This window comes from Schistocerca piceifrons, chromosome 6, assembly GCF_021461385.2.
Source record: "Schistocerca piceifrons isolate TAMUIC-IGC-003096 chromosome 6, iqSchPice1.1, whole genome shotgun sequence".
Classification (NCBI taxonomy): Eukaryota; Metazoa; Arthropoda; class Insecta; order Orthoptera; family Acrididae; genus Schistocerca; species Schistocerca piceifrons.
The window spans coordinates 230,854,711-230,876,626 of NC_060143.1; the positions used below are offsets into that span (position 1 = coordinate 230,854,711).

At 42.1% G+C, this 21,916-nt stretch overlaps 1 protein-coding gene across 1 annotated transcript in view; it reads right to left on the reverse strand.

Moving 5' to 3' along the window:
* Nucleotides 1–21,916, reverse strand: part of LOC124802750 (apoptosis-resistant E3 ubiquitin protein ligase 1) — a 654,148-nt gene that overhangs the window by 20,735 nt on the left and 611,497 nt on the right. Inside the window, exon 15 of the mRNA XM_047263734.1 lies at nucleotides 1,057–1,245. Coding sequence (XP_047119690.1) covers nucleotides 1,057–1,245 — 189 coding nt within the window. The remainder of the gene's footprint in view (nucleotides 1–1,056; nucleotides 1,246–21,916) is intronic.

The following is a 21,916-nucleotide window of genomic DNA, read 5'->3' on the forward strand; positions in this document are numbered from 1 at the left end:
CGCCACTTCACAAATGACGATGGCTAAAAAGGCAGTGCCCAATACGCAGCTGAGTTAACATAACATCCTCTCAGTGGGAGGGCCGAGAGGTGGTCATCCAAGCTGCTGTGAGAGGCTCAATAAGCCAGAGCTTATTCCCCTGAAGGGAGGACCATTGGCGATGCCAAAGGTACTCCACCTCCTGACAGATGGCAACACAGAGATCATCGAAGGGAATATAGGTAATCACAGGCTGTGGAACTAGGACCGCAGCTTTGGCAGCAGCGTAAGCAGCCTCGTTTCATGGCAGACAGACATGACCAGGAACCCACAGAAACATCACATTGGCTCCACAAAGAGTGGGCAGCGTACAGCACACAGACTGTGAAGGGCACTGGGTGAGTCTGAGCAGAGGACACAATTGAAAAGGCTGTGTCGCCTGATGTACTCTGTATCCTGATACAAGCCAAAGAGCTCGGCTGTAAATACTGAGAAGTGTGCCAGAAGCCAATATCTAAAGACACAGATGTCAATGATGAAGGCAAACTCGACCCCACGGTCAGTCCGAGAGCCATCAGTGTATACAAAGGTACTATCGCGGAGTTCCATGCGATAGACCAAGATTGGAGTAGTGTCCTTAGGAAGTGAATGAAGGCTAAGGTTAACATGGGCTGCTTCACGAAGCCAAGGTGGCGAACCTTGGTAAAATATTGAATTATAATGAGAAAAACTGTAACAGACTTGCTGATGAATACCAAATGCAAAGAAGGAGAAGTAGAAAGACCTGAAACTAACAAAATGGAGGCCTTATGTAAGAAGAAAAAAGTAAGGCCTTACGTAAGAACAAAAAAGTAACATGAGTAGGTAGGCTGAGGTAGAAGAAAGGAAAACATGCAGCTGCTGCAAAGAGGAAACGGGCTAATTGATGTTCAGACCATGTTATTCATAAGATTTCAGCACATGGTGGATGAACAGTTCTCATCTACACATTTTACTGAAACTACTATTGGAGGAGAGAGAAAAATCGTGGAAGAGGTTCTCAGTGATACTAATCAATAATGTAATTCTGTGTCATACCTCCAGTTCATTTTCATCAAATATGCTGAGCAAGTTGTCAGGTATGAGTTCATTAAGGCCCTTCAGGAAATGATCAACCTCATCCCGGACACTGGTTGCAAGACGGTACTGTGCTAGGCTGTCCAAGTACTGATGTTTTGTGTCATTCCTTACATGTATCTTGCTTCCTCCAGGAATCAGTTCCACCACCTGCAACACAACACACAACCAGAATACCACTTGTGTTTTCCATTAACTTTGTTAAGACTATTAAAATAATGAAAATCTGTTACACCGTACTTCTGGCTGGACACCAGCCTGTAAATTTATATCCAAGTGGATAAGTTATCTGTTTATCACAGTTTGGAGAGAGTTTGCAGTGTATATCAAATACTGAGGTCTTTGACAAAATCACATCTATTGAATTCGCAAACTGATATATTCCTAGTGGTTCAGAAAATAAATTAACCTACATATTATATGTACCGAAGTTAAATTCACTTGAGTAAATTATAAAAACTGAGACATAATGGCTGCCCATCAATTACCTTCAAGTGTTGAAAGTCTTAGTACTGCCAATAGATAAACAGAAAACTACAAGAAACTATCCAGCATTTGTGACTATTCAGTCTTTCCTCTGAGAAGAAAGAGATTTTGGAAGTTTAGAAAGGAAGGGCAGACTGCTGGATGGGAGGGACAATGGAAAACTCTTCTGCAAGGCAGGTGGTACCCTCCCATTCTGTTGTCTGAGAGACCTGTCCTTCCTTTCTAAACCAATAAGGAACTAATAGTTACAAAAGCTAGGATATTGCTCTGTACTTCTATACCTAGTGGCAGTACAAAGAATTTTTCCTCCTGAAGCGAAGCACTAGACAGCAATTCCCTCTAACAATTTTGTAGTTACTATGTGCTTCATGCACATGGCAGTTTAGACTGAAGACAACAGCAGCAGCAACAACAACAACAACAATTATTAACTGCAGTGTGATTATACTGCTGTGATGTAGCAATTAAACTGAAAATATGCTGACAGAAGAAATACTCAGTTTCGTGAAGGTTTTTAAATTCTATATTCTCTTTTAAAGGCAGGGATATCACTCATACTAATGGTTTTTTGGTGAATCTGAGATTTTATAATATGTTGCTGTTTTAATGAATTATTCCCAAGATACCATGGAAATAGCTACATTTTTATCATACATATTTGTAATGCATTGAAGTTTATCATACGGCGCTCACAGAAGAACAAAAATACTTTCTCACCTTTGAATATTTTTATATTTGCTTACATTTAGCTGAATACGTAAATTATCTCTTTGATGTAATTAGAGATACTGGTAACAAGAAAGTTGAATTGAATTTTCTTGTGTGGTTACTGAAATCATTCAGCATGGTTTACAGTAAGGAAATTTGTTAGAACTCCTGATGATTAAAGTAAGTGTAGGCCTATGCGGGTACCTTCAATTTTTCCCCAACAAAATTATTTGGTACTGATAAAAATGGACTGCAGTTCTTGAATGACAAGTGTAGAAGTACAGAATGCTTCTTAAGCACTTTGTTTACTCATAGTTTAACATTTATGATGTATCGAACAGTGGCATATGCTTTGTAGTCAAGTTCAAGGTTGTTGAACAAGGAACCCCTTGAGTGCGAGGTCGCAAGTTCAGGCTTTAGTAAGGCCCGTTCGGAAGTATTGTGTTAACAGTTATGACAGCAATAGTATTAGCTTCTATTGACTCACCAAATGCATCAGAAGGGCGACAGAAAATGAGTGTCCAGGAGGTGCAGAAATCATCCTTCTATGGGCTGTATGTATTACACTTCACAAAATGCCTATCGTCGACATTCAAGAACTATTCAAAACCAACCATTAATTTGCACTATGAACAACAAATGAAAAATGGCATGCCACAGTGATCACAAAGGTTCCCACCATCAAAGCTGAAGGCAAACTCCTCGGAAGTTACAGATCGTGCAGGACGTTCAGCTAGGTATCCACTCTTAAAGAATGCATAGAGAATTATATTGGTGTAACAGGTTGACAAGAACTGATGGAATGTGATGGCATGCAATTGAATGTGAAACAGTCTGTCATGGAGCTTATCATGAAGCTGACTATCCTTTAAAGTTTAGCTGCAGTTAGTGCAATAATATGATTTGTAGGTACAGAAAAAACAAACATCCAGAGGCTGAATTTGTCCAGTGGTTCCAGGTGGTATTAACTGCAATGTCATACAGTTTTCAGGAGGGATAGTTTGCTTAAGGCAATACAATTTTTATACACAGACCAGCAATCGACCAAAAGCAAGTTATTTTGACTGGCTATGTTCAAAAGTATATGATAGTTTTAGTTCTATTATGCTCATTTTCCCATCTTGCTTGCTGTGATGTAGATACTCCCTACTGCCCTTACAAGATGATGCACATGAGAATAATTCATATGGGACAGAGCACCTCCAACTTCTTGTAGCACACTAAATAACTTTCCAGCCAACTTCCCATCCAGATTAACAGTTAGCATAATTGTATATGAATGCATTAAGGCATTGATGTTAGCTGATCTTGATACAACCCTCTTAATATCTCTAATTTCCAGATATGTATTTCTTCTTCAAATCTCAAATGGTCAGAGTTGAGAATGAATTCTGTACTGATTGATGGGATAAGTTTGTACATCTCCTTTATAAATTTTTGTGCCAATTCTGCTGTTTGCTGTGCATCATCAGGCTGACACTTTGTTTGAAATTTCATTATCTTACATCACCCAATTCTACAGCACTGTTTGAAGGTGTGCAACCATCCACTGCTCACCTTGAAATCACTGTTATCTATGTTGGGTGCAATTTAACGTGCATAACATAGTAGGCCACTATTATGCTTATCCTGCAAATTGCATTGAGCATCCTTGAAACACCCAGACACCACTTCTTGTAATAAGTATGCCTTGTCCTCCCCTGAATATCTATAGCTTTTCTTGTGCACTATATGGTCATATTGCTGCAGACTTACTCGAAATTTGTTCATAATTTTATTTACTAAGCTGCACATGATATCCAAGTACATAATTATGTTTAGCATCCACTCCTTGGACAAAAATTGTCCTTTACTACATTTCACTGGAGATGGGATCTGTGACTCCCCGTACAACAAGGATGACGAACTACATGGCTTGACACTTGTTTCAATATCCTTTCACTTGGTACGCACATATTGTCATCATTGTACTCCTCATGTACCCTCTCAGCGCAATCGAGCATATACGACACCACAAATTTCACTGACTCATCTTCCAGAAATGCTAATATTTTGTTTGCTGCTTCTTTCAGGGTCTGTGAAATTCCTTGGGTTGCTTTCTGATGAAATGCAAACTTCGCCACCTGTTGTTGTACATATAACACAAAGTTCGCCTTGTTTATCATTGGCATTGCTCTGCTTTGTATCAGTACCACTAGAATTCCTCTCCGGGGGACACCACCTTGATGAAGCAGAGTCTGTGCAGGTGGAGAGGCTTGCGTATCCGCGGGAAGCTGAGGGCTATGCCGAAGGTAGAGGACCTACTGCCGGAAAGGCCTCAGCCGATGGATCAGACTAAGAGTGCCCCACAATGTCCCCTCTTCCCTATCCCCTCCTAGTCCTACCCTATTTCCTAACCCAACCCAAGGTGTGATGCGATCCGTGCTGAGGGGTGCATGGCACATGGGAAGATGTGTCGCAAATGGAGCCTCAGGGATACCGGGCGACCTCCCTGAGTAACTAGCCTTACACCGCGTGGGGTATTCGTGGTGTGGACCTTCTAGATCCCCAAATTTTGTGGGACCAACATGGACATGATTACAAAAAAAGAAAAAGAAACTGAGGGCCAAATTGAGACCTCAGATACCCAAACATCGGGGACTGAACTGATGGAAGGCACTTCCACTACTGAATCTTGGTACAGACCTGAGCCAGAAGTGGGAACTGTAACCGAGAAGCTAGACCAGATTAAGATCAAAGGCTTGTATGGGGCCCAAAGGAGGAAGCTACTCAGGGAACAGAGGGAAAAGGAAGGAAAAGAATGACTTCCTAAACACAAATGGAGGGAAGTAAAGGGACTAGAACCCAAGACACCCAGGAAAAAACTGTCTCAGGTTGAAGGGGACACGCAGACCCCCACGATGCCAAAGACAGGTAGTAATCGGATAAGGGAGGAATCAAAGACTCCCTCCTCCCTGGATAAGTGAGTCCAGAAAAAACTTAGGCAAAAAATAGGGAAACAGACCTATAGTACTCCAGTCTCGGTTTTTAGGATGGCAGTTATCCAGGAAGGGTATCCAGGAAGGGTATCCATTACGTCGCAGCAGGAGGCACTAGTACAGATGGCCCTCTTTTAAAAGATTGGGGGGGACATTGACCCAGGTCTCAACTTCAGGGGGGACTATTTAGACCATGGTGCACTCATTTTTGTCTGTGAGGGGGTGCAGACAGTAGAATGGCTCAAGGACAAGGTGCCCATGATATCCCCGTGGGAAAATGCGAAGCTGCTGGTCAACACGGCAACGGGGTTTCTTAAGACTGCAAAGATATCATTATGAGTACCCAAGATCCTTAAGGAAGTCTCTCCCAAGACTCTTCAGGAAACTAGGGGCCCAGAACCCAAAAGTTCCGACAGCAGACTGGAGAGTGATTAACCAGAAGGTTGCTCCGGAAAGACGAACCCTGGTGGTTGAGGTTAGTGAGAAGTCCTTGAAGGCGATGCGGGAGCATGACCTGAAACTGTTTTTAGGGTTCTCGCGGGTCACCATCAGGGTTCTCAAAGACCTCAAAGATGGCAGTAAGATGGAGCCTGGAGGTACTGCAGATTAATCTGCAGCACAGTAAAGGGGCCTCTGCTGCCCTGAGCCACTGCCTGTGGAGACAGGAAGTGGATGTGACCCTGATACAAGAACCCTATTTATACAAAGGGGGTGTAACGGGCCTTGGAGGCACTGGAGGTAAGCTGATCTATGTTAGAAATCTAAGAAACTCCAGACCATGCATCTATGTTAGAAACGGCTTTCTTTCATGCCAATGATGGATTTCTGCTCTAGGGACTTAGTGACCATCAAAATGCAGTAATTTGAGGAAGGTATCACAAGGGAAATTGTCTTGGCCTCAGCATACCTTCCTTACAAAGACAGTTCTCCCCCTCCCTTGGAGGTGAGGAGACTGGTAGAGACTTGCCATCGACAAGGTGACCAACTGCTGGTGGCGTGCGACACCAATGCCCACAACCTAGTGTGGGGCAGCAAGGACAACAGTAGAGGTGAGTACCTTCTTGAATTCCTCTTAGCTAACAACTTAGAGGTCCTGAATAGGGGCAATGAACCTACATTCAGGAATAGCAGAAGGGAAGAAGTAACTGACATAACATTTGGTTCCATGACGATGGGTAGCTATGTCAAACAATGGCATGTGGTGTTGGAGCCATCCTCATCGGATCACATGTACATTAAATTCAAGGTTGAAATGGGAATCAGACAGACCATGACTTATAGAAATCCCAGGAAAACAGACTGGGAGACATATAGGAGGCTTATCGGAAATTAAAACCACGATATGGAAGCCAGTAGAATTTGAGGAAGTAGCAGAGGCTGTTACCTATGCCATAGTGACCTCATATCAGGACAACTGCACAATCACCAGGAAGTGCACAAATAGGAGTGTTCCTTGGTGGAATAACAAATTGGAAACACAAAGAAAACAGGTACGGAGACTGTTTAATATTGTGAGACGCAAAGTACAATGGGCTAAATATCATGAGGCCCTTGTCAGTTACAACTTTGCAATAAGACAAGCAAAGGAGTCATCCTGGAAGCATTCTGTGAGGAAGTGGAAGGCATGGCTGCAAAAGCCAGACTTCACAAGATTCTCACTAGAGTACCAACTAATCCAGGAGGTATGTTGAGGAAGGAGGATGGGGGATATACAAAGACAGCACATGAGATGCTGGAATTGCTCCTCAAAACTCACTTTCCTCAATATGCTCTGCCAGATAACACAGACCAGTACGTAACCCCAGAGACAACGGTTCTCAGACACTTGAAGAGAGGACTGGGAATCGGCCAAGGAGTGTGTGAACTTCAACAAAATCCAGTGGGTGGTGGGAACATTCCAGCCGTCCAAGTCACCTGGCCCAGATGGAATTTTTCCAGCTCTCCTGCAACAGGCAGGAGGAAAGCTTACAAGAATCCTATGCAGGCTATTTAGGGTTAGCTTAGCAGTAGGAATCATTACCAATGTCTGGAGGGCAGTGAAGGTTGTCTTCATCTCAAAGCCAGGGAGAATTGATCATACCAAGGCAAGGGATATGAGACCAATCAGTCTGTCCTCCTTCATTCTCAAAACACTGGAAAAACTGGTTAATGTATACATTGGGGAGAGGAGGCTATGTAGGGTCCCTCTACACCTGAACCAATACGCATACCAACCAGGTAAATCATGTGAAACAGCTCTCTACCAACTCGTCAGGAAGGTGGAAAAAGCACTTCACTTCCAAGAAATAGCCCTCTGCATCTTCCTGGATATCGAGGGGGCCTTTAGTAACACAACTTTTGATTCCATGGTAAGGGCAGCAGATGTGAATGATCTGGGGACCACTATATGTAGATGGACAAGAGCCGTGCTTAGTGGAAGGAAGGTAGAGGCTACCATGATGAATGAAAAGATGGTAATTAAGACCACTAGAGGCTGCCCACAAGGAGGAGTTTTGTCTCCTCTATTGTGGAATCTAGTGGTGAATGAACTCATTGAGGAACTAAATTCCAGACAATGCTTCTGCCAAGGATACGCAGATGACCTTGTCATAGTAATACTTGGCAAATTTACTGACACAGTCAGGAATATGGCACAAGGAGTGTTGACATTGTGCAAAAATAGTGCATTAAACAGGATCTGAGAGTTAATCCTAAGAAGACTTTTGTGGTCCCATTTACGAAGAGACATATTCAACATGCAAGTTGGAATCTAAAGCTCTTCGATGAAACTCTACCTGTGAAGGGGACAGTGAAATATCTAGGGGTACCCTTGGATGAGAAGCTAACTTGGACTCCTCATATTAAGAGTATCTGCTCCAAGGCAAAAAGCACTTTAGTGAGTACTAGGAGGGCTTGTGCAAAAACTGGGGCCTAAGACCCAGGGGTATGCACTGGATATACACCACAGTGGTTAGACCTAGGATTTCCTATGGGGCCGTAGTGTGGTGGAAGAAAGTAGGTGCAGAGATTGGCCTGCTTAGCCATAAGAGGCGGAATTAGCAGCACACCAACCACTGGAATGGAAGCCATGCTGGATATGCCTCCACTTCACCTTTGGGTTAAGATGGAGGCAGCAGCTGGGGCATACAGACTTAAAACTGGCCAAAACTGGGTCGCATTTGGATATCCAGAATCACACACTAACATAGTGAGTGAGGTAAATATAGGTATGGCTGGGGAATTGCCCGCTGACTATATAATAACTCCAAACTGCTTCGACAAGCCTTACAACATAATAATTGGAACTAGGGAGCAGTGGGAGAAAACAGTTCGACACCTTACGGGGGACATCGTTTGGTTCACCAATGGGTCGAAAACAGATCAAGGCGTTGGGGCAGGGTTGTACGGAGTTCAGCCAAGACTGGAGAGCAGCATCTCTCTAGGGAAACTGGCCTCTGTATTCCAAGCCGAAATTACTGCAATCAGGGCATGTGTGGAGGAGAATATGAGTAGGTGCTACAATGACCGTAGCATCTACATCTATTCAGACAGCCAAGCAGCCCTGAAGTCATTGGCAGCTCCTGCAACAAGACCTAAGATTGTTGCATATTGTCACAGGGCTCTGGTGGAGTAATAGAGTGCACCTGGCCACTCAGGGATCTGTGGCAATGAACAAGCCGATAGATTGGCTAGGATGGGGGCAACAACTCCATTTATTGGACCAGAACCTGTCTTGACAATCACCAAGGCTATGATCAAATTAGAACTATGGAACTGGCTTAGGACACAGCACGTAGGATATTGGACCAAGGTCCATAAACAAAAACATGGTAAGGTAATGATGCCCAAGCCATGTTTTAAAAGAAGCTCTGTAATCCTGGGATTGGACAGGAAAGAGATCAAACTCATGACTGGATTGATGACCGGCCATGGGAACTTCAAAAAACACCTACACACAATGGGTATAATGGAAGAGGACCCTAAATGTAGGATCTGTGATGAGGGTGAAGAAACTGCATCACACCTAATCTTTGAACGCATGGCATTGGAGAGTAAAAGGTACAGAATCTTCGGGACAGATAGAACTGAAAGAAATTGTAGAGAGACTCCTTGCACTATTTAAGGGAACTGGTTGGCTTTATTAGATATACAGGGAGCGATACCGCACAATAAACCTAGTTTCGGTGCGGGCAGTGGCGGGTTAGACCTAAGCTGTTTTAGCTCTCCTGTTAAAATCAAATCAAATCAACCACTAGAACTAGAGCACTGTTGTGAGTTAATCATCGACTAAGCAGTTCAACTACCCCTGTAGCTTCATGCTGTGCTCACCACTGGGTACCTCCAGTCCCAGCCACTCTTGCCATTAGCATCCAATATTGTGGTTGCATGGTAGGCAACATGTAGGGCATTGAGTGCCATAAAAAATATTGGCCTTTGGAGACCTCACACTCAAGGGGTACTTTGTAAGAGGATTCAGAAACTAGAGATTACATGGATAGTCATTATTGAAATTATAAAGCTAAAGGACAGATAATATAAGTGCGTAACACCATACGATTATTGATTCATGGTCAGCCACAAATGAAAAGCAAAAAGAAGGAAAAAATGGGCATGGGGGAGGTTGGGAAACAAGATTTGATACTATTCTTTGATCACAGTAAATTTGTCAACTATGTCCAGCAGTAAATCTATATCTAGGGTTGTGGCAAAAGGTAAATTGTGTATTAGATTGATTTTCCTTCCTTTCTTTTCCATTCATGGATAGGATGAAAGAAGAAACACTACCATCATGACTCATTTTAGATAATGAAATCTCAGAATTTTGTGAGCAGAGCTATGCACCATGCACATCTTTCTATAAACATATCTCACTGCAGTGTGTTCTGTAGCATTCTCATGACAAACAATGGAACCTATGATGAAGCACATAGCTCTTTTTGTAATCTTTTCCAACCCTTCCACGATTGTAACTAAGTACACACCCCGGAACATCAAACAACACTCAATAACCAGTTGAATAAAGGTTTTGTACGGAACCACTTTAGTATTCTTTCAATAAATATAACTGACATTATTTTATCTATGATAGTTTGACATTTAACACAGGAAGCTGGAACCATACTCTTGTTCATATACCATTCCCAACAGAAATTATAATTTTCTTCTTTATTTGATTTAGACTTATGAATGACACAATATGACTGTTCCATTAATTAGCTACTCTGTTATTTGAGCACAGAATGCAGAAGTTCTATTAGTTACAATGCAATTTCTAAATTACTGATAACAACAGGCTAATTAATTTACTTTGAAATAATTTTGATGGAAAGATACCTATAATTCAAGATATTCCATGAATGTGTGGAAATGGAATTTGGAATGAGCTAATAAGTAGTTCTGACTGAAGCATTATACCTCAAGTTAAAGCCCTCATCTCCATCTTATCAAGTACCTTACTTTTTCCAAAAACTTTATATTTCAAAAATTATTCATAAATGCTATGTTTGTATTCCATAACATTTCATTTTTAACTGGCAATTATTTCTATAATTTAGTTAATTAGTTCTGTAGCCGGAATTTTTCTGATTATGAAAATGCCCACTTTCACTATGCAAACATATTAGTTTGTTAATTATTTGATAGAGAATATTCCATATTTTATCAATTTTTGGTAGGAACTGTGAACCACTGCAGGACTATGCATAATATTTGCAATATAGTCCATATAATTTTGTCAATTGTCCAATTATCCAATCCACAGTTAAACCAGATTACACCTTGGCTCTCTGTAATTCCATATCTAGTAATTTTTCCTTTTCCAATTGTAAATCAAAATATAATGACAAATTTGAATTATTATTCCTATGCACTTCCATAAATACTTGTGGAGGACAACACTTCAGTCAGTTGGTCCTAACAGCTAAACCGATAACGCCTATATGTGAACGTCTTAAGTCCTTGCTTAGCTGTCAACATCCAAATTTTGAAGTAGAATTATTATTATTTTTTTAAATTTCTTTGAGAAAGTCAGTCCATAATTTGCATTCATTTTGTCAACAACTTTGCAAACAACTTTTATATGCAGTGAAAATATAAATCAACCTAACTTCATTCTGAGTAGAAAAAGTGAACTGTAAATGTGTTGCCACTGTCAAATATGTTGTAATGGGATGTGTGTGCTTACCTGTGATGAATATTTTGTATGAGGTATAGTATACAAGCCGACCAGTTTAATAATTCATGTATCAATAAATGTGGAAAAGTGGCAAGCTAACTACTGCAACATTGCATTGGGTGCTTCAGACCTCTCATTATCCCAAATAACAGCAAGACAACATACATGTAAGGGCAGCAACTGCAGCCCAGCAATTAGTCACATTACAATCTGCTTTTCCAATGGCTAGGTTTCTGTGGTTGTTCCACTTTTATATTGCTCTTGACAGATACTCTGAAATACTTGACAGCTGTGGCTGATTCCCCCATGAATCATCACTAATTATATAGTTAAACAATACTGGTTCCTGTATCTGTTTGGACTCACTGCAATACATTTGTTTATGTTAAGAGTCAGCTACTGATTTTTACTCCAGAAATTTCTCATCTGCAAACCTCTTAGCATTTTGTAACAGTATCCTATCAGTGTCACCTTCCCGTAAATACCTATCATTTGCAAACAGCCTCATGGAGTTAAAGACATTATCTGTTTGGCCATTTACAAATATTATCAACAGTAACAGTTCTCTCACACTGCTGCATATGCTGTTTTTACTTCTAAGGTGCCTTCCCATTAAAATATTGTAATGACTTCTGTTTAATAGGACGTCCTCAACACAATGCAATGACATATTTGTATTTTTGTTTCCTATGTTTTGGTACAGCACTGTATCAAAACATCTTTCTGGCAGTCATGAAAATCAGTGTCAACAAGAACTCCACTATCTAGTTCCTTTGTGAACTTCAGAACAAACAGAGCAATCTTGGTTTCACAAAGTCAGTTACTGTAGAACCAAACAGAGCAATCTTGGTTTCACAAAGTCAGTTACTGTAGAACTGATGTCTAGTCCTGTAGAAGAGTTGTTCAATTTCTAGAAAATTCATGATATTATGTTTCAAACTATGTTTCATAATACTACAAAATAGTGACATCAATGAGATCAATCTATGGTTCTGTTCCTCTATCCTGCAAGCCTCCTTATAGTTTGGAACAATCTACACTTTTTCCAGTCATGCGATGCACTTTGTTGTCCCAACAACTTACAATAAACTTATGGGTTTAATGTAGTAGGATTGCCGGATCCACTGATGTACACTATACCACATCTAATACGCATGATTTTATTGGTCCGAAGCACACATATACAGATATACATTGCTGTATCACTCACGTCTGTAGCAAGCGAGATGGGGGAATCAGGGATGGGATGAGTGATCATCATGGCCGTCTGTAAGACTGACTTGAGGTTATCAAATGCGCATCGCATATCTGGAGTCCACGTGACTGCCTGAGACCCTGAAGTGTTTTTCCTGTGCGAGCATCCATCAGTGGGGCTTCAAGATCAGAAGCATGGGGAATGTGTTTGCGGTAGTAATTTACTGTTTCTAGGAAGTGGCAGAGGCCCTGAAAGTCTTTGGGCAAAGGCACCATACTAATGGCCACAACCCGTTCGGGTAGGGGGCAGATGCTGTCGGCAGAAACCACGTGGCCCAGAAAAGCGAGATGGGGGAATCAGGGATGGGATGAGTGAGCATCATGGCCGTCTGTAAGACTGACTTGAGGTTATCAAATGTGCATCGCATATCTGGAGTCCACGTGACCGCCTGAGACCCTGAAGTGTTTTTCCTGTGCGAGCATCCATCAGTGGGGCTTCAAGGTCAGAAGCATGGGGACACTAGTGCGGCGAAGTTGTGACTTAGCATTGTTCACTGCAACACCATTTGCTTGTAATAGTTGTAACACTGTATTTAAGTGGAGTTCACGTTCTTTGAGTGAGGAAGAAAAAAATTAACAAGTCGTCAAGGTATGCACATGCAAAGTCCAGTTTTCCAACCAACGAGTCAACGAATCGTTGCCACGTCTGTGCAGCATTTTTAAGGCCGAACAGCATAAATAGATACTCGAACAATCTGAATGGGGTGATGATGGCAGTTTTTTCAACATCCTCCGGTGCCACTGGCAGTTGGTGGTACGCATTGTGACAGTCGACTACACTGAAAATTTGTGCCCAATGCAGTTGGGAAGCAAAATCTTGAATATTTGGGATGGGATAATTATCTAAAATAGTCAGCACAGAGGTGGAAAGTGTCATCTTTCTTAGGCACCAAATGAATGGGTGGTGACCAACTACTAGAAGAAGGGTGAATAGTCTTACTGTCTAAAAGTTCCTGAATAATAGCAGTGGCATGTTTAAGTTTTTCTGGGTTTAAATACCTAGCCTTTGCACGTGCTGGTGGACCTTCCGTGGTATTGATTCTATGGACAGTACCGTTGTCGATTGCAAACGCTGACGGGGATGATGGACCCGCACCTGATGCCAAGCTGGTTTCCAGCTCTGCAAGACGTCGGTTGACATTCCGCTGCCACAGCGGAATGTCAGTGTGTACCGCCTTTTTTAGGTCCTGCACTTCCGCATTGGAGCCTACGTCTTTGGCTTCATCTGTAATGCACATGCTTGTGTGTCCCAGGCTGGCAGATCAGCAGCAGTGGTGGTGATCCACTGGTAGTCTTGTCATGGAGCTTGGTGGGGTACTTGGTAGTGTCACAGGCACAGCTTCTGTCCGGAGTAGAAAAGTCACATGGCATCGGTGGCAAGTGTGTGGATGCAGTGCGGGGACTGGGGGCGTGGCCGTGTGTGACAGCTGGGTAACCTGCTTACGAGCGTCTTGTGAGCTTGACTTGCATGGTGGCGATGCGTAAGCGGAGGGCTTCGTTGCTGTCCCGAAGTTCATCATTGTGTGATTTAAGAGAGAGCTCTGCAACAGCAGTTTCAGCTAGCTCACACAATAGAGTGGTGCTCTCGGATGAGAGGGAAGAAATATCAGAACCGATGGTACGGTCTACCAAGTTAAAGATTAGTGTACCTCACTGTATTAAATGAAACAACAAGTTTCCTGTTACCAGTCACCGTTTTATTTTTTCCACGACGCGTTTCGAAGGTTTAAACCTCGATCATCGGGTTTAAACCTTCGAAACGCGTCGTGGAAAAAATAAAACGGTGACTGGTAACAGTAAACTTGTTGTTTCATTTAATGTCAGTAACAGTCACGGTAAAGCCTAACCTAAAAATGTTCGCATTTAAAGTAGCTCACTGTACATTAGGTGAAAGGGCATGGGCTAAGAGAGAACCTATCCCAAGGACAAGTTCTTCCACATCGGCAATAATGAAAGTTCACTGTAAGGGAGTGTTAATGTCCTGCAGTTTAAGGTTTAAATTAGTTATTCCATGAGACTGGATCGAGGAATTATTGGTGGCACGAAGTGAGGGCAAGGCTGACGCTCAAATTTAATACCTGCAGACGAAGGTATCACACTAACCTTGCCCCTCATGTTGACTAGAAACGAAAGACAAGACACTGCATCTTTCATGTACAAGCGTACTGGCACATGAAGTGAAGAAGTAATAAAGGAAAGGCATCTCTGTGATCCAACGCATCCTATAGCGCCCGAATTGGGTCGCGCTATTAGTTTGGGAACGTGCATGGAGAACGACATTTCTTAGTTGCGTTGCCAAAGTGGGAATGGAAATAACACCAAGCAGAATGGCATGTAGTGTTGTCCACCGAGTTGGCTGATGCCGAAGCGGTGTTTGTAGATTCCTCCGATGTCGGCGTAGCAGTTGTGCTGGTAGGAGAGGAGTTACAGCGGTGGTGGCTGCCACGACGTTGGGCCCACGTGGAGCGAGTCGTACGCACTCTGTATCGCACAATGGAAACTGTCGCACAGGTGTGCCAACCCTTGAGGCCTGAGGGCCCCCTGGGGGAGGGAGACGGAGGGGGGGGGGGGGGGGGGGGGGTTATGCAGGGGTGGCAGAATGTTGTAAACCTGGTCTGCGATCTTCAGTTTAGCGTCCAGTGGGGCTGAAGTTACATGGAGAAGGTGAATTTGAACTTCTGGAGGAAGTTTGAGAAACCAGATGGTCCAAAGTGTAGCATCTGGCATATGATGTGTGTCAACCATAGTGCGAAGATGACGCCAGAGCTGCGACAGGGATCTGAAAGCCAGTGATTCGTGACTGATGATGAGGCAGATAGCTTCCTCTGTACATGTGGATAGGCGCTCGAGGATGGTACATTGGGCGAAGTCACAATATCACAGATCAGGTGTGGTTGATCATGGAGGTGACATTGTAAGCAAAGGAACTTCGAGTTGTTGTCAGCAATTCCGTGTAGGTGCAGGACGTGGTTGATCAAGGCAAACAATGTGCGTGGGTGGTCCTTGTGAAGGGGTGGTAGCTTAGGCCAACAGATGGGGGAGTTTTGGCATGACTGTTTGTTTGTCGGAAACTGTCACTCCCTGCCCATAGCTCTGCAGCGTCACTGGCTCAGGTGCAGTAGTGGTGTACCAGTTCCCAAAACTCTCACTCGCATGAGGCACGGTAGGTGCAGCTGGCTCGACCGTGGTCAAGAAATCAACAAGTCAGGCATTCGACGGAGTAATGCCAACAGGTGTAGAATGGACTGGCGTTTTAGAGTTGACCGTAGTCAACCGATTTGCAGAGAATGACAGTACAGTTTCTGGGCCCCTCCCCTACAGGTGCATTAAAATTGTTAAAAATCTCCTAATGTTTGTGGAAGACACAGAAGGAACGACATGTGCCATTGGAAACACTCACAAAGCAGACGCTACTGGTGCAAGGGTAGGGGTGGGGGGAGAATGGAGGGGGGGGGGGGGCTGGTGTCAAATCTGGAGTTCCAGGATAAACATGAAATTTCCTGTCTTGAGCGTCTGGCTCGATTTGTACTGCCACTGACTCAAGTGGAAAGTTCACACTGGCACTCGGGAAACTTGTAAACATATTCACTCGGGTTTGAGCACATTGTGTCGGTCATTGTTGAGCACTCTGAACATGTGGAAAGTTCACATTCAATGTAAAACGTTCGCATTCAAAGTTTCGCGCACGTTCTTTTGGTATGGAACACTGCCACACGACTGCTGATTCATGTAGGATAACAAAAAGTTATTCTTCGTGCCTGATGCTGGTACAGGTGGCTGTGGCAATGTAGAAGCACTGTCCTGTTGAGTACAGCTAGCCGGTGTGTTCAGAAACTGCGTCAAACTATTGTGAACACAAGGTGGATAATTCGAAAACAACGCTAAAGCGTCCGTTGGAAAACCTAGTAGGCACATGTGCAGTGTAGCAGGTGGTAAGCGATCCATTGTGTACTGTTCGACGGTACGAGAGTTTGTTGTAGTGCTTGTGAATAAAGTTGGGGTCACCAGTATGGGTTTAGTGTAGTAGGACTGCCGGATCCACTGACGTACACTATACCAAATGTAATGAGCATGCTACACCACGAAGATGACGTGCTACAGGTGCGAAATTTAACCGACAGGAAAAAGATGCTGTGATATGCAAATGATTAGCTTTTCAGAGCATTCACACACGGTTGGCGCTGGTGGTGGCACCTACAACGTGCTGACATGAGGAAAGTTTACAACCGATTTCTCATACACAAACAGCAATTGACCAGCGTTGCCTGGTGAAACATTGTTGTGATGCCTCGTGTAAGAAGGAGAAATGCGTACCATCACGTTTCCGACTTTGATAAAGGTTGGATTGTAGCCTATTGCGATTGTGGTTTATCATATCGCAACATTGCTCCTCGCGTTGGTCGAGATCCAATGACTGTTAGCAGAATATGGAATCGGTGGGTTCAGGAGGGTAATACGGAACACTGTGCTGGATCCCAATGGCCTCGTATCACTAGTATTTGAGATGTCAGGCATCTTATCCGCATGGCTGTAATGGATCATGCAGCCATGTCTCGATCCCTGAGTCAACCGATGGGGATGTTTGCAAGACAACAACCATCTGCAGGAACAATTCGACGATGTTTGCAGCAGCATGGACTATCAGCTCAGAGACCATGGCTGCAGTTACCCTTGACGCTGCATCACAGACAGAAGCGCCTGCGATGGTGTACTCAAAGATGAACCTGGGTGCAAGAATGGCAAACCGTCATTATTTCTGATGAATCCAGGTTCTGTTCACAGCATCATGATGGTCGCATCCATGTTTGGCGACATCACGGTGAACACACATTGGAAGCGTGTATTTGTCATCATCATACTGGCATATCACCCGGCATGAAGGTTTGGGGTGCCACTGGTTACACGTCTTTGTCACCTCTTGTTCGCACAGTGGACGTTACATTTCAGACGTGTTAAGACCCGTGGCTCTATCCTTCATTCGATCTCTGTGAAACCCTACATTTGAGCAGGATAATGCACAACCACATGTTGCAAGTCCTTTAGGGGCCTTTCTGGATACAGAAAATGTTCGACTGCTGCCCTGGCCAGCACATTCTCCAGATGTCTCACCAATTGAAAACGTCTGGTCAATGGTGGCCGAGCAACTGGCTCGTCACAATACGCCAGTCACTACTCTTGATGAACTGCGGTATCATGTTGAAGCTGCATGGGCAGCTGTACCTGTACATGCCATCCAAGCTCTGTTTCACTCAATGCCCAGGCATATCGAGGCCGTTATTACGGCCAGAGGTGGTTGTTCTGGGTACTGATTTCTCAGGATCTATGCACCCAAATTGCGTGAAAATGTAACCACATGTCAGTTCTAGTATAATATATTTGTCCAATGAATGCCCATTTATCAACTGCATTTCTTCTTGGTGTAGCAATTTTAATGGCCAGTAGTGCACATATTCTTGATTCTTGGTACACGTGTTGATCATTTTGCGTGACCACAGATTGCTCACAAAGAACTTGCCAAACAAAGATGTTACACACAACTTGGTCGATAGTCAACACAAACTGTTTTCTAGAGAGAGGCCAGTTATTTCATATTTTTTACATAGATCCCTCAACCAGTCCACAAGCCTATTCTTTGTCAAACAACTTGACATGATTAACTACTCTGTGTTCACTTATTTTAATATTTCTAAATTTCACATTGGTATGAAAGTGCGAACTGATATCATTTTCTTCTTTGAAGAAATTTTGAACGCCATAAACACTGATAACTGCAGAGCACGTAAATTCATACATTACATCTTTGGTACCTTGTAGACAATGTGTTCACAAAAGGATCGGCACTTCTGAACCACTATAATGAGCAAAAGGCACATTTTAAACATGCTGCAGACTGAAAAAAAACCCCAGAACCAATAAGCAGATGTCAGCAGTATGACTACCACAAGAATATTCCTATTTCTTAGGTTAGCACAACCGGGAGCAAAAATGTATAAGTAGTTGGGATTACTATGTAGTTGTCATCAGTGGACAAACAGTACCACCATTGACAGTGTTCACCTGTCAACACATTTTGGAATGTCCTTTACCGAACAGACTGAACATTCAGTTCTGTGCACTGGAACAATTCTGCCATCTGACTACAGAGGTTTAAGCACCATAGAAGGTTTGGTGAAGGCCATGTAAGTAATGAACATGATCAATTGCATACATACATAGCCACCTAAACACCTCCACCACTGGAAAATATTGAGCACACTTGTGCTCTTTTGGGCAAATAAATCAACAAACAATCAACATTCTTGCAGCTTAAGTAAGTTTAGTAATGATATTGTTCACAACTTTCCATATGTAATTTTGAACATGGATGTTTGCTTGTATGTATTTCTGAAAATTCAGTCACCAGTGCAGAAGGAAACTCTCAGACAATAGTGAGCAGTAGCAGTTGCAGATGATAGTTTTCTAGAAACTATAGTTACACACATAAAATCTAATATTTCCTCTACAATCACACAGCAAAATATCAAAGGATGATAAAAATATTTACAAGGAAGCAAAAACCTTAATGACCAAAAGCAAAGAGGAAATGATATTGGAGGACGCTGAGTATGCAGGTGTCATTCAGTATGAATTCATCTCAAAAGAGACTCTGTGAATAAGGAGTTTTATGGTGTTACCTTCCACTGCCTGAAATACACTTTTTAGAGAAATGACCACAAGAATGGGTTGCATATCAGGTTTTGCTGCATAATAATGCCTCCGAGTACCATCCATTTCTGGTTAAAAGTTACCCTGCCAAGACTAAACAGAACACTGAACTTTTACACCTCTTGTTCTGTCTGGTACCTGCCAATTTTATTAGCTTTTGTGGTTAAAAATTAAAGTTAGAGAGATGAAAAACTGATGGAAACTAACACAGTGGCCGAAGGCCATATCAGGTAAAGGGTTCAGAATGGTTTCAATAACATATTTTATTGCAGGGATGGAGTACTTTTGTGGAAATATAACTTTTTAACACCGTAAGTGCAATAAATACCCACTTTTAAACAATTCTGATATCTTTCTGATCACACCATATGAAAGAACAGACACATGTAAAATATCACAAAGGAGCATTAGGAATTTCTCTATAATATAATTTAGTTATTTTATGTCAAATACTATATTTTCTGTAAAATTATTTGTGTAGTGAAGTATATAATGCCATGTTAGTTAATGAGGAGAAAGGTAAAAATCCTGAAGAAGTTAATAAAGCTTGGGAAATGTTAGAAAGCATCAAACCATGTTAAAACTTTGATGGGTGGTTTTAAAGCTCAATTAGGTAAAGAGAAAAAAATGAAAGAAAATGGAGGGCGGATTTCCTGCACATAAATGGACAAACCAAAATGGCCAAAGAGTTGTTGAAACGTGCAAAAATTTTAACCTTAAAATCATTTCAACACATTTTAAAAAGAATGCTTCTAAACAAAAAACTTGGCAGTACATTTATTGGTGACTTTGAAATCTATCATGTAGCAATTTCATATCCTACCTACAAAGAAACTCTAAATGTCCAAGTTAGGAAAGGGGCTAGTTTTGATTGACCATTATTTAACATGAATAAAAGTAAAACTTCAACCTCAAAAACTCTTCAAAACAAAAAATGTTATCCCAAAATTTGACACTGTTAAAATAACCCTGACTCTAACATGTGAACTTGACAGAAAATAATCCAACAACTGGAAAGGTCTAAATGAAAATTAATCAAAACAGCACAAAATTTAATTCTGCTTTGAAAGAGATAAAAACACCCTCGGTGGGATGCAGATTGTGAAACTGCAGTAAAGTCCAGACACGAGGGATTCAAAAATTGGAATAGTAACAAAACTGAAAATACGTACAGCACCTTCCTAACTGTAAGAAAAGAAATATCTAAATTAATGCAACAGACTAAATGAAACTACAAAAAATGCCCAACTTTTAGAAATTGATAAGGACTTCCAAAAGAACAATACAAGAAACTTTTATAAAACATTCAAAACAAAACTAACTGGTTACCGACCTCAAAGTCTTCACTCCAAAAATGAAAATGCCAGTTTGGCTCTTAACAACCAGGCAAATTCCAAGATACTTGCTAACTATTTTGAAAAACTATTAAACTGTCCAGAACCTGTGAATAAATTCCAGCCACAGTAAACTAATAACATCAACTCTAGCTCTCAAGTACAAGAGGTAATCAAAATAACTAAACAAATTAAAAGACTTAAAAACAATAAAGCATCCAGAGAAGATGGTATAATTGCAGAACTACTAAAATAAGCCTTCCCCATGAACCATGGACCTTGCCGTTGGTGTGGAGGCTTGCATGGCTCAGCGATACAGATAGCCGTACCGTAGGTGCAACCACAACAGAGGGGTATCTGTTCAGAGGCCAGACAAACGTGTGGTTCCTGAAGAGGGGCAGCAGCCTTTTCAGTAGTTGCAGGGGCAACAGTCTGGATGATTGACTGACCTGGCCTTGCAACATTAACCAAAATGGCCTTGCTGTGCTGGTACTGCGAACAGCTGAAAGCAAGGGGAAACTACGGCCGTAATTTTTCCCGAGGGCATGCAGCTTTACTGTATGGATAAATGATGATGGCATCCTCTTGGGTAAAATATTCTGGAGGTAAAATAGTCCCCCATTCAGATCTCCGGGCGGGGACTACTCAAGAAGACGTTGTTATCAGGAGAAAGAAAATTGGCGTTCTACGGATCGGAGCGTAAAATGTCAGATCTCTTAATCGGACAGGTAGGTTAGAAAATTTAAAAAGGGAAATGGATAGGTTAAAGTTATATATAGCGGGAATTAGTGAAGTTCGGTGGCAGGAGGAACAAGACTTTTGGTCAGGTGAATACAGGGTTATGAACACAAAATCAAATAGGGGTAACGCAGGAGTAGATTTAATAATGAATAACAAAATAGGAGTGCGGGTAAGCTACTACAAATAGCATAGTGAATGCATTATTGTGGCCAAGATAGACACTACAGTATAACAAGTTTATATGCCAACTAGCTCTGCAGACGATGATGAAATTGAAGAAATGTATGACGATATAAAAGAAATTATTCAGGTAGTGAAGGGAGACGAAAATTTAATAGTCATGGGTGACTGGAATTCGAGAGTAGGAAAAGGAGAGAAGGAAACATAGTAGGTGAATATGGATTGGGGCTAAGAAATGAAAGAGGAAGCTGCCTGATAGAGTTTTGCACAGAGCATAACTT